Here is a 21,701-nt window from a genome sequence, read left to right as displayed (position 1 = left end):
AAGTTTTACTTTCAGAGCAACCTCCTTGTATGTGGCCCTAGACAATTCCTCTTCACTCAGTGCAGCCCAGACAAGCCACAAGGTTGAACACCCATGAACTACCAGCTCTCTGAAGCTCCCTGCATAAAGTAAGTGTTTGACCTAATAAAACTGTGTAAACGTGCAGTCATTAAATACATGTAATAATTACTATAATTTGATATATTCTTAGCTGTCAACACGTTTTGGACCGGGTGTGGGGTGTTCCTACGTGGCAGTTCAGGCAGAGGTGGCAGCCAGCAGATCCCTCAAAGGCACGCTGCCAACTTCCTGAGTGCTAGCTGCTGATAGAAGAGGCAGCTTGTTGGAGGTGAAGTGAGTGATGCCTGAGCATGCCTCCAAGGGATGCAAGCATCACAGCAGGAATGAATGAACTGCTGTGTTTGGACTTGAGTCATCTGCCGATATCTCTGCTTGAGATGGCTTGCTGAGGTGGCCATCACCAGCACCAAGGAGTCCAAAACACCACCAGGAAAAAAGATGGTATTACAAGTGTGCAAATGTATGAAGTGTTTTCTTTCTTTGACAAGTACTGAAACACATGTTTTTTTGGTTCTCTGGGCTTTTTTGTTTGTTTGTTTGTTTGTTTGATGGTTGGTTTGGTTGGTTGATTGATTTTTATTTTTATTTTTTATTTATTTTTGCCTTTGTATTACTGATGAACATATCTACGTGTACAAAAACAATAACATTTTAGGTCTCCATTTCAAATGAACATTGGTTAATGAGATTGGCCAACTCTACTGGCCCCAGCAGGCCACTGCAATATATCTTGGCTTTGCCTTCTAACTCAAGAAGAAACTACAGTGAGAGCTGGAAAATAAATCATTAGCTTTTAAGTGCAGAAAAGGACAGGCTTCTTTTTCAGAGCTGGTGCCAGAATCACTTCCAGGAGTGACCAAAAACTGGGAACTTGCAGATAAGTCCTGGGATTTCATTTTGTTCTTCCTTGTTTGCCTTCAAAACAATGAAGCATTCAGAGAACGCTTTGCAAGACAGGTGACAATGAGGATTGCAAGCACCCTTTTAAATATAAAACACCTATATTAAAGAACAAAAATGGGTAAAAAAACATTGAAATTTTTTTATCTGCCCTTCCTTCATCACCACCCTGAATGGGTGCTCAAAATTACTGTTTGTGTGATATTTTACTCTAAGTACAAAGGAAGGGAAATTTGGCCCAAATTCAGAATAAGTTCTCTGTTTTGTCAGTGTGAAATACTTGATAATTTGTAATGCATTTAGCCATTAATCATTTTAAAGGACTTTTAAATGGGCACAAAGTCCTTTGAGTCTTTTCCATATACAGACATTGGATCAGGGACCTTTGCTACAAATTACTTTTGTCTGGACTTCTAATACAAAATCAACTTGAGAACAAGGGAAATACATCACTGTTAAATTTTATTATAAGACAGAGCCATTATAACACATCATGGGAAACATTTCTGAGCTGTTCTATTAATAACAGCAGTTCCTGATTTCTTTGGTTTAAACTTACCTTTTTCACATTTTCTTGTGACATTTTCCAGATATAAATTGTTATGATGAAGAGTCATTCATAGCAAGGGAAAAAGCTGTAATTATGTTTCTCTTTTCTAAAAGAAAGTGGGGCTGGAGGGGGATTATTTTACACAGATCAGTGAAGGACACCCTAATAAAGATTGGTCTGGAACATTTCTTTTTATGACAATTGACTTATCGGCAAGAGTCATTGTAGCAAATCTGGAAATTACATAATTGCCAGAAACTGTAGATATTTGACTTGGCAAGAACTTTAGGTGTCTCTGATTTATTATTGTAAGAATTTGGCTCTGCAAAGATGAAGAAATGTTTAATGAAAGAACAGTAGAATACAAATGAAACAAGCAGAGATCCTGTTTTCAGAGGCTATATTTAACTACATTGTCACTACTACTGTAACACAAATAAACTAAACTGAAAACGTCCGGGATGGCAAACTGGCACAGACATCAATCTGCATGAAAGTATTGATTTCAACAGCTAAACACTCGTCTTCTCCACTCCACTGTGTTCTGCACTTCGATCAAGTTATTTGTGGGTCATTCACTTTATTAGACCCAGGCACAACAATTAAATGTAAAGGTAAAAAAAAAAAAAAAAGCTTGTTATTTTTTGATCTGTCCTTCAAAAGGCAGTGAAGTCTTTCCAAGTAACAACACCTAAAGGCATTAAGCAAGGCCAAAATTACAAGAAATGTGGGTGACCAAGATCAGAGTGGTGAAGCGGGAACATTAAGAACTTAGATTTGGAGGATTTGCAGACCACAGCAATTCCGAAAACACCCATAATTATTCTTTGTATCAGAAGAGCAGGTCACCACACAGTAGATTAAGGTGAATGTCTTTGCTTAAACCATTTGCATCAAAGAGATTTACTTTGGCAAGTCCTCCTGGAGAAGTTTCCCCTTTGATAAAGTTCAGTCTCTCTTGCTGGAGAAAATGCTGTTTCCTGAAAATGGATTATAATCTACTCTTTAATATCTCCTTATGTTTCTCATGTTTATCTTACTACCCCATGGAGGAGCTGCTAAGAACATCCCACAGTTTATCTGTCTTGGCGTTCAGCAGGGCGGCAACAGCAGGAATCAATGGCACTGCTGCTGCTCTGCTCGGCCATTGTAAAGGGAAAAAAAGTCCTACTGCTGTGTGAGATCCACATTCCTATCTTCCAGAAGACACATGTGCTGGCACCACCATCGTCCATCAGACCAGAAGATTGAGTCTGCTGTCAGGTCAGAGCTTCTCTGCTGGCAGTTGGACAGACCGCTGCCCTGCCAGGGCTCTGATCATCTCGGTGTTACGGAGGAGTGGAACACCCTGTTAGAAAAAAATGTTTCAGATGAAGTGGAAAACTCAGATGATGTATTTCACTGTCAGGAGATTAGAAAGAAATATGGTACGAAGTCACACAAAAACCACCTTGTTATCTCTATATTTTTTCCAGAAGTAAATACTGAATAGATGTTACTGGACACATTGGGAGAGGGAAGATATGTCAAGGAGCCTGAGGCTCTTCTCTAAATGATGGAGGTATCACTAACAATAAATCAACCTGCTCCCTATTGACTATGATGTTATAAATGACTGAGGCCACATAGGCAAAGGTATTTCCAGAGACTGGAATGCAGAAATCTGCCCCAAAGCCTTAATTCCAACACGAGTAGATGTGTAGAGTCAAGGTTTTTTTGGTAAATAACAGTACACGCATAGTAATGTGGCCAACAGCAGTAACATATGTCCAAATCAGAAAACAGAGCACGTCCAAACTACTTGCCTTGGGAACTGCCATTCTGTGGATGTAAGCAGAGCAGCATGGCTCATGCACTACATCATGTGCTACCAGAGCATTTATTAATCAGCAGGTTTATGAAGGTTTTGGTTTCCTCTCTCATAAGCTCCAGCCACAACATCTTTCTGAATGACAGAAAACTCTTTTTAACCTTCCATTACAGATTTATTTGTGTTTTCTGAGATTACATTTTGTTCTAGAAAAACAATCACAGTCCACCTCATCTTCATGATTTATATCACATCATTTTTGCACATTTATTGCATAATACAATATAAACATTTTTGCTTATTTTTTTAATTACACTGCAATCTTTAAAAATAAATGCAAATTTAAAAGCCAATTAGGTCTTAAAATAATAAGAAAGCCACTGACAGGAAATCTGAAACTAAAGGCATTATATAGTTATTATTTCAGCAGTATCTGGCTGTAAAAAAAACAACGTATTTTAAGAGGTCTTAGATAACTTCTTCATTCATTCCTTATAAAGTCATGCACTAATACTCTAAAATCCAAAGCCAAGAGCAAGGAAGAACCTCATTCTCACCTGTACTGAGAAGAAGTGGAGTCATACATGTTCTTACTCATTGCAAACACGTTACCTGTCTACTTATGCATCCTTAAAATTGAGAGCAGCCACTGCATTGCCGACCATTATACAAGCTGGAGTCAGATGTCCTGGAGGTTCTGATTCCAGGCTCCTTGCAGTGGCACTGCAGGATTAGGGGCTGCTATCCCAGCACAGTGTGGGTGCTTCAGTCAGAGTGCCTGCTGTAGCCCATTGGCTTTTGTACGATATCAGAGTGGTTGATACACCAAATGTTACGGCTGTTGTTTTCCTACATTTTCGCAATGTAATTTAACTTTACTGGGATATATTATGAAATTGGTGTTCACATCCTCTGAAAGACTTATTTTATCTATGTTTTTGTGCTTTAATTTATCTGACTACTTACCTTCTTTTGCTTTTCATCAGAATCATATGCAGTGCATGGTTTGCACTTTAGAGTCTTTTTCTTGGCACTAAATAAAACCCAAGAATGTGGCTACCAGTTATTTCACAGCTTTTTACTCAATTGCAAAGAGTTCTCCCATTTTGGAATGAATACAGTGTTGGCAGAATATGTATTAATAGCTATAACTTAAGCTGACTAATATTTTCCACCTTGCCAAAGTTTAAGTCTTTGCAACATTTTTATTATTATTATTATCATTAGGCTAAATTCAGCCTCAACTGAGGAAAGTTATTTCAGCAAAATTTGTTCATCTGCCTCTCAGAATGCAGTCTGGGAATAACAAACTGCTTGGCTCACATTAATATTTTTAAGTAACTTTTGCCATATTTCTGAAAATCAACTTCAGTTTGCCAAGTCACGAGACTTTGGAAAAGCTGTTTACGTGTGCTCAGGAGAGATTTACTTGAGTTAGCAAAAATTCACAAAGTTAAGATCTGCAGTGACTGTATTCCACTCTCACCCAGGTTCCCAAAAACCTTCTGCCAACATGCTGAAACCCACAGAAGAAAATTTAAAAAAAGAAAAAGAAAAAAATCTGTTATAGAGAATTAAGAGCCTTTTGGTTGGTGGTTTTGTACTGTGTGGAATCTGTTATGGTGACAGAAACTACAGCAAAATACAGTAGTATTCCCTCATCTTAGTGGTACTTTTGTGATGTTCATGACTGGTGAAGAGGAGTAACTTGATGAAATCCAGCTTAACTGGAGATCTGAGGAGCTTAACAGAGAGGTTTCTATGTCAGATGATTCTTACAGGACAAGAAGAAATCAACTGTCTAGATATCATGCGACTCTTCCATTTCAAATATCCATCCAACAGACCAAACCCAGTGTTTCCTGCACCACTTTCAACTTCTGAGGCAGACTGCTAAGAGTTAAAGATTTCATTTCTGTGGGAGCTGTATGTAAACCTTGTCACTGGCAGTCTGCTGTGGCTCATTTGAGCCTATTCCTGGACAGGCAAGCCAATATCTGGAAGGGTGAAATTCTTCTATATAAGATATCTCACTCCCAGCATGAAGGACAGAATTTTGACCATAGACTTTAATTTAAAGATGTCATGTGAAAGAGGTTCATGCATAGGGAGGAAAACCATTTAACTGATTAGAAAAGGCAGTGAGAAATACCATATCCAAATATCTGTGATATTATTAAAGATATCAGTTTGTCCAGGAACTCTGTCATTACAGCAGAAATGAATGGATAGACTGGAGAACAAACGGTACCAGTAATGATAAGCACTAATTACTTCTGGATTTGATAAACAGCAGATTTCATCACACATCTCCAGGATGGATAAGAAGCAATGTTATTTTTACTTGATTGGTATAAATGGTAAGGATGTTAAAGAAGCAATATCTGCAGTGATAGATACAGATAGCTTTTTATCAGACAATTATTAATTGAGTCAGCTGTAAATAAGGTGAAGATCCAAGTAGCATTTAAGACTTTGAGTTAGAACTAGAAGGAAGGAAACAGTTGTAGAATAAAATGTCAGATAGTTTTAACAAAGGCAGGCCATGCAAGAATACACATTTTTTCATTAATATCTGATCTTATACAGAGGAAGTACTTCAAAACAAATTTTGAAGGTCTGTAAAGAGCTTTGTTTTGGTTATGTGATTTGACTGAATACATAATGATTTATTACAGAATCTTTTACTTATGTGATATTATTAAATTAATATTAAGGTGGAGAAGGAATAACTAAATGTGACCTGAAGAAACTCATTGGCTGATGGTAATTACTCCCGAGTCATTCATTAATCTGACTCTATTTAATTTTTGTTAATGACCCTAGTCATTTCTGGTTTTGAGAAGTCAGTAAATTTTATCCAGTTCACTTTAATTTGTTCAGTAAGGTTGAATGACCTTGAAAGCTAACGGATGAAAAATGAAATGAAATGTAATGATACAAGGCACAAGATTAAGAAGTGCAGAAAAAGAGCAAGAAATCTGGCATCTCGCTGGTTAACAAAAGCTGTTAGAACAGAATTACTAAATATTGCTGAAATGTAATGAGTACATACCAAGTGACACACAAGTCAAGGCTTAAAAGCAGCTCAAATATCTTATTCCTGGCCAATAGCTTATGGACAACTTTTTGAGACAAGAACCTTGATGAATTAGGATCTAAATGATCTACAGCAATCCAAATAACAACGTGCTCAGCACCCCAGGAAACTAATGCCACAAAATCCTGGTAAAACATTGGTATACACAAAAAAACTTTGGTTACTTTGGTTCATGGGAGGGTTACTGGAATTGGAACAGATGCAAAGGAAGACAATTAGAATGAATGGGGAAAGCACCTCACCAAAATAAAGGCTGTGAGTATACACTCCCATAGAGACAAGAGAACCATAATGGAAAGCTCTAGTATGTCAAGCTTATACATTCGTTTAAGTCTGGAAAGTAGAGCAAATAAGTCTGAGTAAGTTTTTAACAGTTTTCCCACTTTAACAGAAAAAAAAGAAAAGAAAAGAAAAGAAAGACATCAACCTGGTTTTAATATACACATCAGGAGACTCACAGATAATGTGAATTCAAGGAAACAGACTCAGGAAATCTGTTCTTACTCTTCGCCTCTTTTCCTTCTTTCTACACAGTATATAACAATATTTTGTTACTGAAACTGAAATTTAGCCAGGCACCAGATTTTCAGCCTAAATTTTGTGACTGCCTTTCCCAGCAGTGCTGTCGGCAGTCGGATCAGGACCAGCTCAGCCTTCTGATTCCACAGTTGCAAGTCACAATTTACAACAGTCTTCTCAGCCCCCACGAGCAGGCAGGGCAGAGTGAAGGGCCATGGCTGTAGGTCACAAAAACACTCGATGCAATTTAATTAAAACCATATGCAGGCAGTGGAAGACACTGTCATCAGGGAACAAGTCATTGGGAACTGCCAGAGGCCTGCTTGCTGCATGCTCCCAGCTCCCAGCCTGAGTTTCTCCAGAAGTACCATTCAATCCCATTTCACAGTATTTCACCAAGTTTATAAACATGATTTACCCCTCTTATCTTTTAGTACAAAAAAGAAGAGTGTCTCCAGGGTTCATGCGAGGAATGAACTGTCTTTTCTACATACCTCTCTCACAGAGGAAGCCCACAATAACTGCAACTACCCTGGAAATTTCTGTACTGGAAGGAAATTACAATGAAAGCAGGGCAAAGAGTTTGTGTGTTTTGTTTAAGGTCAGGAGCTGAAGCTGACTGCACAACTCAGTTCTGTGATTCAAGGCCTACTGAAAGCCCTTTGAACTTCTGTTGGGTTTTGAGATGGAATTACATATTGTAAAAGCCTCCTACTGGAAACACTGCTTTTATGTTATTACCGTTGTTGTCATTGCTGCTCTTGCTGTTATTATTCCATATCCTCAAGAAATGTACTGAAAACGGAGAAATGCAAACACAGCTTTGATGTAAATAATACAACTTAAAAGGTACATTCAAGGGAACTAAAAGCAGACTGCTGGAGTGTTACCTTCCCTGATCAGTAGATGGTGCTGTACTGCGCTGTAGCTGATGGACACGTATGAGAAACATTGTAAGTTATGTGATAAAAGGAGAAGCCATAGTGCAAGGAGCTTTGGTTTCAGTGTGGGTCTCAGCCTTGTCTGCAGATCAGTCCCACAAACTCACCAGTGTCACTCGGCCTCCTCTGCCAGAGGGTGCTCACAGCAACCTGGTTTTCATCGACTCGGAATGATAGAACCATTAAGGTTGGAAAGACCATTAAGACAGCAAGATTGCCCCATCCCTGGAAATGTTTTACGCCAGGTTGTATGGGGCCCTGGGCAATCCAGTACTTGATCTAGCGGTTGGCAGCCCTGCCTGCGGTAGAGGGATTGGAACTTGATGATCCTTGAGGTCCTTTCCAATCCAATCCCTTCCATGATTCTACCATCACCTAGATCAACCCATGACTGTGATTGCTTTTGACCATGTCCCTCAGTGTGACATCTATCCTTTTCTTGAAAGCCTACAGGGATGTGGAGTGGGCCGTGTGTGGGCCGAGTGTAGGATTTGAGGCACCGCTTTGCAAATGCCTGAGGCAGGGGCCTGGCTGCAGGGAGGCACGAGGAGCAGACCGACTGTGCGAGCCCCACACCTCATGCTTGAGCTGGGAGAGGTCTGCAAAAGTCATTTTCTTTCCGCTGAGAGGACTGAGGAGGGGAGGATGGACGACAAATAGGGAGCACCTTCCTGTGTGTTCCTACAGGATCAAACACAGCAGCTCCCCAGTGCTTTCCAAGGCCCTTGGTAACTAGCATAACACAAACAATAACAGATTATCATCACTTCTAGTCCTCATTCATTTTCTCCCAAATGTTTAACTTGCCAAAAGGAGGGAGGGGACCCAAACTAGAAATGGGATACACATTCCCTGCAAAGTGGAGTCACACTGTAACTTAAGTAAGAGGCACGTCTTGTGCAGGTTGATGACAGGTCTGAAGCTATGGCTTAGAGAAGCCCTAAATCTCCTCCCGTATTTGTACTTCTGGCTCCTCTCTCCCCCTAGTGCTGCCCTAATCACTTGTAATCCTCTTCTTGGAAATAGATGGTAGCCATGTGCAGTCAGAAAAAACTTTCTGCAGTTAAAGCTCACCTCTCAGGTTGGGTATTAGGAAAAACTCAAGATAGAGTGATTGGGCACTGGCACAGGCTGCCCGGGCAGGTGGTGGTGTCACCGCCCTTGGAGGTGTTCAAGAAATATGGAGATGTTGCCCTGAAGGAGATGGTTTAGTGGGCAGTATTGGTGGTAGGTGGACAGTGGGACTGGTTGATCTTAGTTGTCTTTTCTAACCTTAATGATTTTGATTCTTCGAATCTGCAAGTATAATCACACCATTCCACACCTTTTCCTTGGAGCAGCTTGTGCTCCTTCTGACCACATCCCTATCCTTTGGTGCCTGAGAGTGCTTATAAAGCATAATTTTTTCAGATGCTCTTAAGGAACACACAAAAAGACTTTGTCTTCAAGGACAGCAGCAGGAGGGCTGGCTATGCACACAAAAATCCTGTCCCAGTGTGCTGTGTAGATCCCATTATTTGTGTGTTACACCATGGGGGCAGAGTAGTGAAGCTTTCTATGTATGTAAAGAAAAAAGGCAGATGTTCTGTTTTAGCAAAGCAGTGGTTCTGTTTTTTCCCAATATACATGTGAAAGACAGCCAGTGCTATAATGCACTGCGGGTGTTTTTGTTCCAATGGTTCTGGTTTTCTGCTGCTACCTCTGCCCAAAGCCCATAGGACCGACCACTCCATCATCACAGCAAGGACTGTGCACTACTTCCCTCACTGACACTCAAGTGCAAACTTTGTTTGAGACCTTATTCCGACCAGGAAATTAGTGTGAAACCACATTCTACTCAGATGGGCTGGAGAAACCCATCTAACAGCCTTGCTTGTCCTATCCTTTTTGTTAAACATAACTAGTAGTGCAAGAGGGATTAAGTGCTATATCTAAGGCATTTTTGCACTAGCATGTAAAAATATGACCTACAAGTCTTTTTTCAATATGATTTTCTCATTAAAGACTATAACCTAATTTTATATGTAAACCCTCATGGAATCTAATTGGCCTAACAGCTAGATCATTGGGCACTTAATGCAAAATAGCACGTTTGATTACCCGGGTGAATCCTCCAATAGTATAATTTCAGATACAGAAAAACAAGTCAAAAGGGTTTCAGCATGTAGGTCTCAGACTCGCTCAGACTTGTGGAGTCCACAAGTGGACCTCAGACTTGCTGAGACTTGTGGACCTCTGTGGAGCTGCTTGCTTGGCTGGAGCTTCCATTTGTTTCTATTATCAACAAGATAATTTGTGCATAATAAAAAAACATTTAAAGAATTATCTCTGTTATACAGATCTGAATTTAAATTTGGGGGGGCATTGTATTTTTTACTCCGTAGAATCCATGGGATTTGCATGCACAATTTTTCCACTTTCCATCTTATTTGTGCGTGTGGTTGTTTTGTTTTGCAGATATTCTGTTTTATCTCGGAATACAGCAATAAGTGCCCACAGCAAAACTCCAGTACTGAAAAGACAAATTCAGACCAGTTAAATCCATTACTATTGCTGTTGCTTTCATTGGTGGTAGTTGTATTGCTGTTTTGTTTGGTTTTTAATACATCAGTATGATTTTATCAGTTTCTTTCCTAAGTTAGCTGAAAAAGTGTTAATGTAATAATTTTATTACAGCTTATGCACCTTCTTTGAGTTCTTTTTTGACCACAGACTTTCAGCAAGACTGCATTCTTGTCTTATTCCACCTTTTTTATAGGGGTAGATAATAGCAGGAAAAGGGGGAATGGTTTTAAGTTGAGGGAGGGAAGATTTAGGTTGGATATCAGGGGAAGTTCTCTACAGAGAGTGGTGAGGTGCTGGAACAGGCTGCCCAAAGAGGTTGTGAATGTCCCATCCCTGAATGCATTCAAGGCCAGGTAGGATGGGGCCCTGGGCAGCCTGGTCTAGTATTAAATGTGGAGATTGGTTGTCCTGCCTGTGACAGGGGGGTTGAAGCTTGATGATCCTTGAGGTCCCCTCCAACCTAAGCCATTCCACGATTCTATGCTTCTATGATTATTTGAAGCTGGACTCCTGCTCAATTGCTGTGAGAGAAGTCACTGAATCCTTCTTAAATCTTCCAGTAGCAAACTCCTAGATGGGGCAGGAATATTCAGTCCTGGAGCTAAGAGACTGTTTCACCATGTTTTTTGGCTAACACTCAGGTAAAGATAATATTTTTCTGAATTTCAGATTTCTCCTTGATTTGTTTTTGAATGCTTGCAATTACATGATGAGCTTTCCTTGGTGGAAAGTAAGCTCACAACTTGTTGCTGAGTTCAGAAGAGTCAGCAAGTCAGTTCAGTCATATGAATACTACAGAGGTCATCCTTTTCTAGGAAAATTTGTAATAAGCCCTGAGAAGAAATGTCCAGAAAACTAAGGGCACAGTTTAGTTACTGATTTCATCCTGACAAGATTAAGGAATAGAAAAGCTCAATAAAAAGAGAAACAAAACTGCCGTTGCAATAATTAAACAGGATTTCTTAGAGAAAGGAGATCAGCAGTCAGTGACCCTTATGCCTCCACACAGCAAACCTCTGTACTTCTGCTGGGTTATCACCAAACCAGGTTGGGTGGTTGTGACAGTGCATTCCTTGCCCCCACACCCAGCCCGGCCATTATGCCCAAGGCATAGAGCATATCATGAGGTGCATAAGACCTTGTCCTTGGGACTAGTAACAATCAAGGTTTCACCATCAGTGCTCAGACACATGATGACAGACAGAAACAACAAATCATCTTACCCCATAAATTGCAGGTAGCCTGAGAACCCCTTTGAGAGTTCTCCTTGCAAGCAGCTGGCTGCACATCAGAATCTCCCCTTGAGTAGGGATACCACTCGCGTTTACTCAATGCCTGAGCAGAGATTCACCTGGGATGTGATGACGTCTTGCTGACAGATCTTCAGTAAGTGATTTATTGTTTTTAAGCCATACCAGCTTCACTTAGATTCATTATGCTCCTCCACCCTCTGTGTAGCAAATGGCCAAAGATATCTGGCTGTTTCAAATCTTGTTAAGTCGCTGTCACCGTTGTTCAAATTACCACATTATATCTACTTTATATCAATAAATATCTTTCTGCCTTCCTCTTATGAGCAAAGTGTGCAGTGTGTTAGTTTTCTTCTGTGACTATTGTCAATCAACCTCTGTAGTGCTGGTTTTGGGCGTCACATAACCTGCCCCATGAACACTGGAATGAGTCATGCAAAAGGTGGTGGAAGTAGAATAGATAGCCTTAGCAGAACATGAGCTGTCAATCACTATCCAACTTATGTTTCTGTTGCAAATGGATGCCTTAGTACACAATTAGTCATAGAAGGATCACAGGAGGCACAGCCTGAAGTGGCCCCAGTGTGACTGAATGAGGCCCCAGAGATCAACTGTGACATAATCATGCACAATATGAAGTAGGACTTACAAATTTAAAGGCAGAAAAGGTCCTTCCGTCGTGAGTCTTTTCCTTACTTCTGGTCTCAGTATGTTAAATGTTTGGAAATATTTCACATCCTTCCAGATAGAAGTGTAGGTTTGCTTCTTTTTTTTTTTCCATTAATAACACACTTTGAGCTCCTTCCTGAAAAGAAACATATAAACCTTACTTAATGGTTGTTTTTAATATTGGAAAAATATATGTCGCTCGGGCAAGGGAACTTTTTTCCTAGTATGCTGATTCCAACAGCCCAAGGCATGTACAAAAAAAAAAAAAAAAAAAAAAAAAAAAAGGCACACAAAGAGTTACACACATCCTTTTAGCTTTAATACAAATGCCCTACAACTTTACAAATTAATGGGTGATAGCAGAAAATTCCTTTCCTTTTGAGTTTAGCTCAGAAACCACAAAGTCATTCCAATTTTGGACCTATTCCTATTCTCAGACTTCCCAGGAGATTGAGTAAAAGCAAGACATAGCTATTTATTGGAACTCCATGGGCATTACCACATTTTTTAGATGTAGATAAGGCAGCTACATGCTGCGTTTGGAAAGTCAAGATTTCATTTATAAGGTGCTGAAGCTGGAAGGCTTTCACATCAGGCCTGAAGTTCACAATCTCCAGCAAAGGAGGAAATGGAGGGTATGTCAGCAGCGAGCAGTGGAGTGCTGAATGGAGACGGCTCAGCTCAGTGCATATGTTCACACAGATGAGTGCTATGCAGAGATATCATGTGGGTATTGAGAGTCAAATATTTATGTTAGCATAGCATTGCTTTCAGCAGCACCACTTCAACAGCACTGCTTGGGACCAGAACCAAGTTACCATCTTTTACATTTTCAGATGCCTTGCAAAGGTTAAAAGGAGCCTTCAGTCCTTCAGCGATAACTCTTTTCCTTGGGTTGAGGGAACAAAAATAAAACCATTCAATAAAAGGCAATTCACCAACTGCAGCACTTAACCAGGACTGGATGCATGAGTAGCATCTTAATAGAGAACACCTCATCAGGCTGGTGCTAAAGCTTCTCAGCAGGACAGTGAGAATGACTGGGACCAGATGCAGCTCTATGGCTGAATCCCCTTTTCCAGCTTTTCCCCATGCTGGATGCTGACAGATATGCAGGGATTTGCCTGATCTGACTGCAGGAAGGAGAGGGGGTTCTCAGTAGCATGTCATGCAGCAGCTTTGAGTACAGACACTGTAGGGAAACGTTCAGGATCAAAACTCAGGGAAAAGAATCACAGAATCGGAGGGGTTGGAAGGGACCTTGGAGATCATCTATTTCAACCTAGATGCTAAAGCAAGCTCCCTACAGTGGGTTGCACAGAAAGTATCCAGACAGGTCTTGAATATCTCCAGAGAAAGAGACTCCACAACCTCTCTGGGAAGCTTATTCCAGTGCTCTGTCACACTCCCTGTAAAGTATTACTTCCTCGTGTTTGTATGGAACTTCCTGTGGTCCAGTTTCTGCCCTTTGTCTCTTGTTGTCACTGCATGGCACTGAAAAGAGTCTGGCCCCATTCTTTTGATGCCCGCACTTCAGGTATTTATAAACAGTCACGAGATCCCCTCTTAGCTTTCTCTTCTCCAGGTCAAACAGTCCCAGGTCTCAGCCTTGTGCAGGAGATGCTACAGGCCCTCAATAATCTCTGTGGTCCCCTGCTGGACCCTTTCTAGGAGATCCCTGTCTTTTCTGAAGTGAAGAACTCAGAACTGAATACAGTACTCCAGATGTGGCCCTCATCTGAGATGAGGGCAGAGGAGAGGGGGAGGATCACCTCCCTCAACCTACTGGCCACACTGTTCATGATGCAGATACCATTGGCCTTCTTGGCCTCAAGGGCACACCGCTGTCACATGGCCAACCTGCTGCTCACCAGGACACCTAGGTCTTTCTCTGTAGGGCTCCTCATCCCCTAACCTGTACTGATGCATGTGGTTATTCCTTCCCAGGTGCAGGACCCTACACTTGCTCTTGTTGAAGTTCATCAGGTTCTTCTCTACCCAACTCTGCAGCTTGTCCAGGTCTCAGTGAATGGCAGCACAGCCTTCCGATGTGTCAGCCACTCCTCCCAGCTTTGTATGGTCATCAAACTACACCTATTAGTAGCAGAGCCACTAAATCCAGATTCATTCAGATTTGTGTTTGCCTTTGATGTTGCAATTTGACAACAACCGGTTACAATAACCCCAACTCCTCTCTTCCTATCTGACCTCCTAATAACTACTCTCAGGTACTCCCCATGCACCTCTGTCATGGTTTTATGACAGCCCTCCTAACCCAGTTGGGTCAGCTCTGCCCATTGCTTACCTTCCACAAAGCTCCTACCGCTCCAGACCCCCTGTGCTCAATGGGACCATGGGCAATAGGGCTGACTGGAGAAGGCAGGCAGCCAGGCAGCATTCATTCACTGTTATGTAGCACAAGAACAAGCAGATTAATATACTGCATTTGCAGTACAGGCTTTTCCTGGAGGCTGCTGCTGATGGGCATTAAACGTTTGGAGAATTTAAATCTCTTTGAGATCTTTATCCTTCTGCCAAATTCATCTGGAACTGGGCATCACTGGGGAACGATGGACAGATGGTATGATCATATAAGCTTCCTTGCATCAGGAAATTCTGTTTAGAAGAAAAAAAAAAAAGCAGGCAAAAGCAGCAAATGCCTTTTGGGGATGGACAGAGGCAGAAAGCACATGATTTGCTGAAGATTACACAACAGCAAGGGGCTGAGGTGCGTTTAGGGTCTGCCTTCAACTCCTCTGAACTGAGCTGTGTGCTGACACTGTGGGGTCGTCGCTTGTCAACAGCGGCTGTGAATGCACTGAGCCCAGGCAGCAGAACTGCCTCCTTCCCCACCACCACCTCTGGCCCATCAGCACGGGGAGCGCTGCAGCGGTTCAGATAGGCCGGGAGCATTTCCAAGCGGTATGCATGAGATAAGTAGGCCATGTTATGTAAGTGTCCCTATGCGGGATCCTGTTTTTTAGCATCAGTCCACCTGCCAGAATGACAGCTCATTGAGCTCACTACACGCAAACCAAATGCTATCGTTTAAATGACCATTCCTAAGAGCTACATGGACCCCGGGCTGCTCCATGGCCAACCGGACCCTTATTACCGTATTTTGTATCTTTTTTTTTCTTTTTTCACCACCAACTTCTTCTAGCCAACGTTAATAAATAAATCTCTAAGTGCCGCAGATAAAATCTCATCTGTAGATCAGATCAGCGCCGGCGGGTGTTGCCTAACATCAAGTAGGGCGCGGACGCTCTCTGTCCCCGCTGCCCCAGGGGCGGGTGCTGCTGGGCTGGAGCGAAAGGGAAAGCCACCGCCTTCCCCTGCCCGAACGGGGCGGGGCGGCCCCGCCGCTTCCCGGTGCTGAGCTCTGGCCGCGCCCGTAAGGCGCGCCCCGTCCCCCGGCACCATGAGTGGCTCCGGGCCGGACGCGCCGCAGCCCGGGAGCGCCGAGGAGAGCCGGCTGCAGGAAGCCGAGCGGGACTGGGAAGCGGCCAAGGCCTTCTACGATAACCTGGTCACCAAGAGACCGCGGCCGGTGAGCGGGGGCGGGATGGGGCTGGGGGTATCCGAGGTGCCGGGGATGCCGCCGCTACCCTCCTCTCGCCCTGCAGCCCAAGCCTCAGCATGCCATCACGGTGGCCGTCTCGTCCCGAGCCCTCTTCGACCTGGTGGAGGAGCGGCGGATCTACGAGGAGCAAGGGGTGGAGAAGTACGTGGAGTACCAGCAGGAGAACGAGAACGTCACCCTGAAGCCCGGACCGGCGTTTCACTTCGTCAAGGTGCGCGGCTCGGGGGCGCCGGGGATGCTGCGAGGGCGGATGTCGGGAAGAGGAGGAGCTGGGAGCCCTCCTTGCGCGAAGATAACCCCGGCCCTGTACCCCCCCCCAGCTCTGCTGGGTGCAGGCACAGAGCCCTTCCTTCTGAGGTCATTCACAGATAGGCCCCAAAGTGTTGCAAGTTTGTTGTAATCTCCTCCCCTAAAAAGAAAAAATGAAGGAAAAAAAAAGCGCCCACAACCCTCAGTTCCTAATCCTAGTTTCACTTTTTAGTCCTGCTTGTATCAGGACTGCTGTAATTAAATTTAAACAGCTGTAATTGTTGACTTAGCATCAGTCAAACTGCTTTATACAGAAGTGAACTATTTTTATCAGCTTTAATTTTTCCTTGCTTTCTTCTCATGGAACCCCACCTGCTGCACTTTGTTCACCCATGGGGCCCCTGCTACAAGAAGGACGGGGACCTGTTGGAATATGAGCACAGGGAGGGCCATGAGGGTGCTCAGAGGGCTGGAGCACCTCTCCTGGGATGACAGGCTGAGGGAGCTGGGCTGGAGGAGAGAGGGCACCAGGGAGACTTTGTAGTGGCCTTCCAGTACCTGAGGCGAGCCTACAGAAAAAATGGAGAGGAACCCTGTCAGGGAATGCCCACAGAGGGCAAGATGTAATGACTTTAAACTCAAAGAGGGGAGATTCTGATGAGAGGTAAAGAAGAAATTATTTATTCAGAGCTCTGGCACAGGCTGCCCAGAGAAGCTGTGGATGCTCCATCCTTGGAGGCGTTCATCCCTGGAGGTTGGACGGGGCCCTGGGCAGCTTAATCTGATGGCTGGCAACCAGCCCATGGCAGGGGTTGGATCTAAATGGGCTTTAAGGTCCCTTCCAACCTAAGCCATTCTGTGATTCTAAGATTCTTTCTCATCCTGGAAATAATTCTTGAGGATCAGAAAAGGCAGTAGACCCCTAGTTGGGAGTCAAGGGTTGAGCAAGGGTGTAATGGAATATTTTGCCTTCATTGCACAAGATAAGAGAAATGGCCAAGGCAAACAGCCTCCAGCATGGAAAGCAAGTTAAAAAATCTCAGGTTGAAATCATATGTATGATTTTGAGTAACACAGATCTTAATGGGACTAACCTGAAGAAACTGCTGTCCACGGAGTTCATTTTATATCCACGGAACACTGTTTGATAAGCTCTGCCACAGCAATTTTAGGAACAAAAAACTTCGCTTAGGTTTTAAAGGTAGATCTTTATTGCTTGCGTTCTGCTCTGAGGGCATGAAACATTTTCAGTGTATTTGATCAGTTTTTGAAAATACGTGATTGAAAAAATGATTGAGGTCAATACCCACGCAATTACCAGTATACCAGATAAGTGTGAATAGCACTAAAAGCACAAACTTAGTAAAGATGTTTTTAACAAACAGCATAGTTATGAAATAATTCACTGTGTACACTGGGGAGGCCACACTGGCTTGGGAATTTTGTGCATCTTTTCCTACCTATAGCAGATACCACAGAGCAACCCTGCCAGCACAGTCAGTTTTCAAGGGATTTCTTAAGGCTCAGTGTCAAATTATTTTTGAATATGAGCAAGACTTGACTCACACTTCGAAAATCAGAACTATTAGCTACACTATGCTAAATGCATCTTGACCTCTGTTCCCTTTCATTATTCCTTTTGCATCTGAATTCTTTACGTATATTTTTTTAATGAGAATCATAAATTGCTTAGTGACAGGAATCGTTAGGCTGCAGAAGTGTAAGTTTGTTGGATGGCAACTTTCTATTTGAGATAAGGTGTACATAAATAGTTTGTTTTTGTTTGTATTCCTTTACTGAAATCTTTAAAATACTAACTTAAAGGCATTGTATCTCATGCGCTTTGTCTTAAAATGAGTTCAGGCAAACAGTTGCTGAGAACAACAGATGAGAAAGGAATAAAATAAGTTCAGCAAGTTAAACCTTCAAGTGTTTCTCCTTTAAGACAGTCCTATCACTAAAGACACAGTGATGAGGAAGGAAGGCGTGTTCTATGTGTCTGTTGACTTCCACATTTGTTACCCGCAGGCACTAGAACATGTCAATGCCAGGCTTCTCGAACTGTACCCTGATGATGAAGAACGATTTGACATTGTTCTGATGACTAACAACCATGCCCAAGTGGGAGTGAGGCTCATAAACAGCATTAATCACTATGGTAAGTAAAATAAATACTACTTTATAGAACTGCCTGTGGTTATATAATAAAATAATTTAACGTTTTCTGCTCTGACCTTATTGAAAATGGTTCCTTTGGTACTGACACCCATTCCTTTGGGAGTGATAATTATTTTTGTGTGTCGAAGTGAGATAGCGTTAAACGGGATTTGGTCCAAAGTTCGGACTTTTATCAGATGTGAATCCTAATTTCTGAGAGTAAGTTCATTTCTTTCTTCGGTATTCACATTCCATATACATGTCCTTTCACAGCAGATATTCTGTTTCTTAAAAGGATTTCGTGTTTAATTCTCTGGATGGAAGGACTGATTAAACATCACAGTCTGAGTTGTGTAATTTGTTGATATAGCAGTGAACAGCTTTGCCTTTTTTAAGCTTACTGTCACTTGTAGGCTAGAGTAATTTTTCACAGCTTTCTATTCCAGGTGTCAAGTAGAGTCACACCTTCTGCTGTTTTCATTTCAGGCTTAACAATCGAACGCTTCTGCATGACAGGAGGAAAAAGTCCTATTGGCTACCTGACTGCGTACCTTACCAACCTGTACCTGTCAGCAGACTCTGAGAAAGTGCAAGAAGCTATAGAAGCAGGTTGGAATTGTCCTTCTTTGTTGGTTCTTAAAAGCCGATCTAGGAACGGTTTGTCTTTCACAGAAAGTAGTGCTGTTTCATCGAATGAAGGAAGTCATTATTACGCATGCCAAAAACTTACCATTTATAGTTACTTAACAGTATTTCTCTGCATGTTTCCCCTTGGACCGTTCAGTCTGTTGATAATGCTAACTTAGTCTGCCACTACCTCTATCTCACCTTTCTGCCTTTTCTGCTGCCATCTTCCAGGAACTGAACTCCCATGCATCCCTGCTTTTTCCCATTCAGCATGTGTTTGAATCGAGTCATTTGTTTGATAGGAGTTACAAAAGCTAACTTCTGTGTTTTAGAAGCAGAAAATATTAAGAAAAACAAATATTTCAACTTAACAGTCTCATTGGAATTTCATGCTTTGTCTCATTTACGGAACACCTTAGGGACCAGGTTTGTGTGTTGTATGGAACTGAAAGTGAGCCTATTGAAGGAGTTATTTCTATGAGACAGCCTTCATGTGTATGTGTTACAGAACAGCCATTACAAACTAACTTCAGGAACGGTTTCTGCTCACTATATATAAAGGTCACCACAAATAAGCTATTGGATCTGAACTGCTGATAATTCTATGAATGATGTTGCAGGACATGCCAACTGATGTTCTCTGATCTGCCTGCAGGCATTGCAGCAGCTACCATGTTCACTGCCAACAAGGATGTTGCTTATTCAGATACACAGCTGAGAGTGGCATTTGATGGGGATGCAGTCCTGTTTTCTGATGAATCAGAACAGATCGTCAAAGAGCAAGGATTAGATAAATTTTTTGAACATGAACAGCTAAATGAAAATAAGCCTCTTGCACAGGTTTGTACTTTTTGAATCAATGACTTTTCAGAACATTTCTTTTGATTCAAATTCCTGCTGTATTTCTCCAGTTTCCCTTTTTTGTGTGTACCGTTCATTGTGGAAGCGGAATTACTGTTTCGTTGCCCTATTTATTTCCTTTTTCAAGGACTATCTTTAAAATGCATGTTTGACACTAGAGAGACCACCACGACAATCCTTTCAGCAGATCAGTCACTTCAGAGAAAAAAAAAATTACATGTATGAGACAGTGGCTTGCAGTTGTATTCTAATTATAATCATTATAAAAACAAAAGACTGCTACTGATTTGCTTTAATTTTTCTTTATCACACTGTGTACAGAATGTTAAGTTCAGATACTGGAATATTCAGGTTATGGAAACAGGGTAGTATGTATGGTTATGCTCTGGTAGAACTATGAAGTTTGTCTAAAGACCACAAATATTTTAAAATTAGCTTAAAATAAAATACTATCAGTATTGTTGCCAACAATGGTATAAATCAAAAATAAAAGCTTGATCTATCAAAGCTCTGCACAAAGCAACATATTGGAAGTTGACTCAAAATATAATTTACTTCTTTTAACCGGGATGTAATTACAGTGTTTTCATTCATCTGAAATGACTTTGGTGACATCTATGTAATTAAGTCTGCTGTTAGGCTTTGTACAGGCAAGTGATTGCACCTTGAGGATCCTTGTAAAATAAGTTTGGTGTTTTTGAAGTACATAGTATTAAGTAGTACAGTTATAACTTCATGCTGTAAGAAGTCTTGTAAGCCCTTGCAGACCCACTTAGAGATATTACACGTAGAGATTGCTCTAAGCATCATAGCATTAAGGAACGAATTCTGTGTGTAAGTGATAATCTGGAAGAAAGCATAGGAATGACTTCAGGAAATATGAGCAAATATTTATTGTGCATTTGATATTTCATTCTCAGGGTCCTTTGAAGGGTTTTCTGGAAGACCTAGGGAAACTCCAGAAGAAGTTCTATGCAAAAAATGAGCGATTAAATTGTCCTATAAGGACCTTCCTGGTGACAGCCAGAAGTGCAGCAAGTTCTGGAGCCCGAGTACTGAAGACTCTTCGTAGCTGGGGTCTGGAGATTGATGAGGCGCTCTTCCTAGCAGGAGCTCCTAAAGGACCGATCCTAGTGAAAATACGTCCACACATCTTCTTTGATGACCAGATGTTTCACATTGAAGGAGCACAGAAATTAGGCACCATAGCTGCACATGTTCCCTATGGTGTTGCTCAGAAATACCAAAAATCTGCATGACTGGGTGATACCATTACGGATAAAGCTCTTGACTCAGCCAGCCTCTAATATACTAGTAGGTCTGAAAACCTCCACATTTGTGTACTACAAGCACTTTGTTTAAAGATTTGACTTCTGGCTAGAACATCCTTTAAAGGAAATATTTTTAACATAGGCCAGTTTTTCATAGTTATTTTAATAGCATTCTTAAGCAGTTTAGGGTTTATTTTTGTTTACCCTTCTGGATATGACACTGTATTTTCAATATTAGGAAAAGATTTGTACTGTTTTTATAGTTTGAGATATATTTTAAGAGACAGAGAGAGCAGTAATATTTTCTCTAAAAAAACTGTTATTGGGTTGTTTATAAGAAGAAACATCTGCAGATACAGCCTTTACTGTTCATTTCTGAAATTACCACAAGTACAGTTTACCTGCGTGACATTACCTTGTTAAATGTGCGTTCAGTAGCTTTGTTACCTGCAGGTTTCAGCTTCCATGGTCTTTCAAGTGAAATATTAGTATATTTGATACTGTGTTTACAAGAGCCCTTTATTTTTCTATATTGTTTTCCTACTATAATAAAGCTGGCTTTACAGAA

At 41.6% G+C, this 21,701-nt stretch overlaps 1 protein-coding gene and 1 long non-coding RNA gene across 2 annotated transcripts; one reads left to right on the top strand and one right to left on the bottom strand.

Annotated features, from left to right (window-relative positions):
• Nucleotides 1-1,815: 1,815 nt before the first annotated feature.
• On the bottom strand, nucleotides 1,816-16,234 carry LOC101747481. The gene is made up of 4 exons (XR_210528.5): nucleotides 16,123-16,234; nucleotides 14,691-15,001; nucleotides 12,366-12,521; nucleotides 1,816-2,879 (listed from the first exon to the last, which is right to left on the bottom strand). It is a non-coding gene; the product is annotated as an uncharacterized LOC101747481 (long non-coding RNA).
• On the top strand, nucleotides 15,789-21,701 carry NT5C1B (5'-nucleotidase, cytosolic IB). Its single transcript, XM_419966.8, has 6 exons — nucleotides 15,789-15,935; nucleotides 16,012-16,179; nucleotides 18,246-18,375; nucleotides 18,861-18,983; nucleotides 19,657-19,841; nucleotides 20,783-21,701. Exons 1-6 carry the CDS (start codon nucleotides 15,807-15,809, stop codon nucleotides 21,119-21,121), a joined length of 1,074 nt encoding a protein of 357 aa, XP_419966.1. The 5' UTR covers nucleotides 15,789-15,806; the 3' UTR covers nucleotides 21,122-21,701.

This window comes from Gallus gallus, chromosome 3 (genome assembly GCF_016699485.2).
Source record: "Gallus gallus isolate bGalGal1 chromosome 3, bGalGal1.mat.broiler.GRCg7b, whole genome shotgun sequence".
Classification (NCBI taxonomy): Eukaryota; Metazoa; Chordata; class Aves; order Galliformes; family Phasianidae; genus Gallus; species Gallus gallus.
This window is presented reverse-complemented; position numbering and strand designations above follow the sequence as displayed.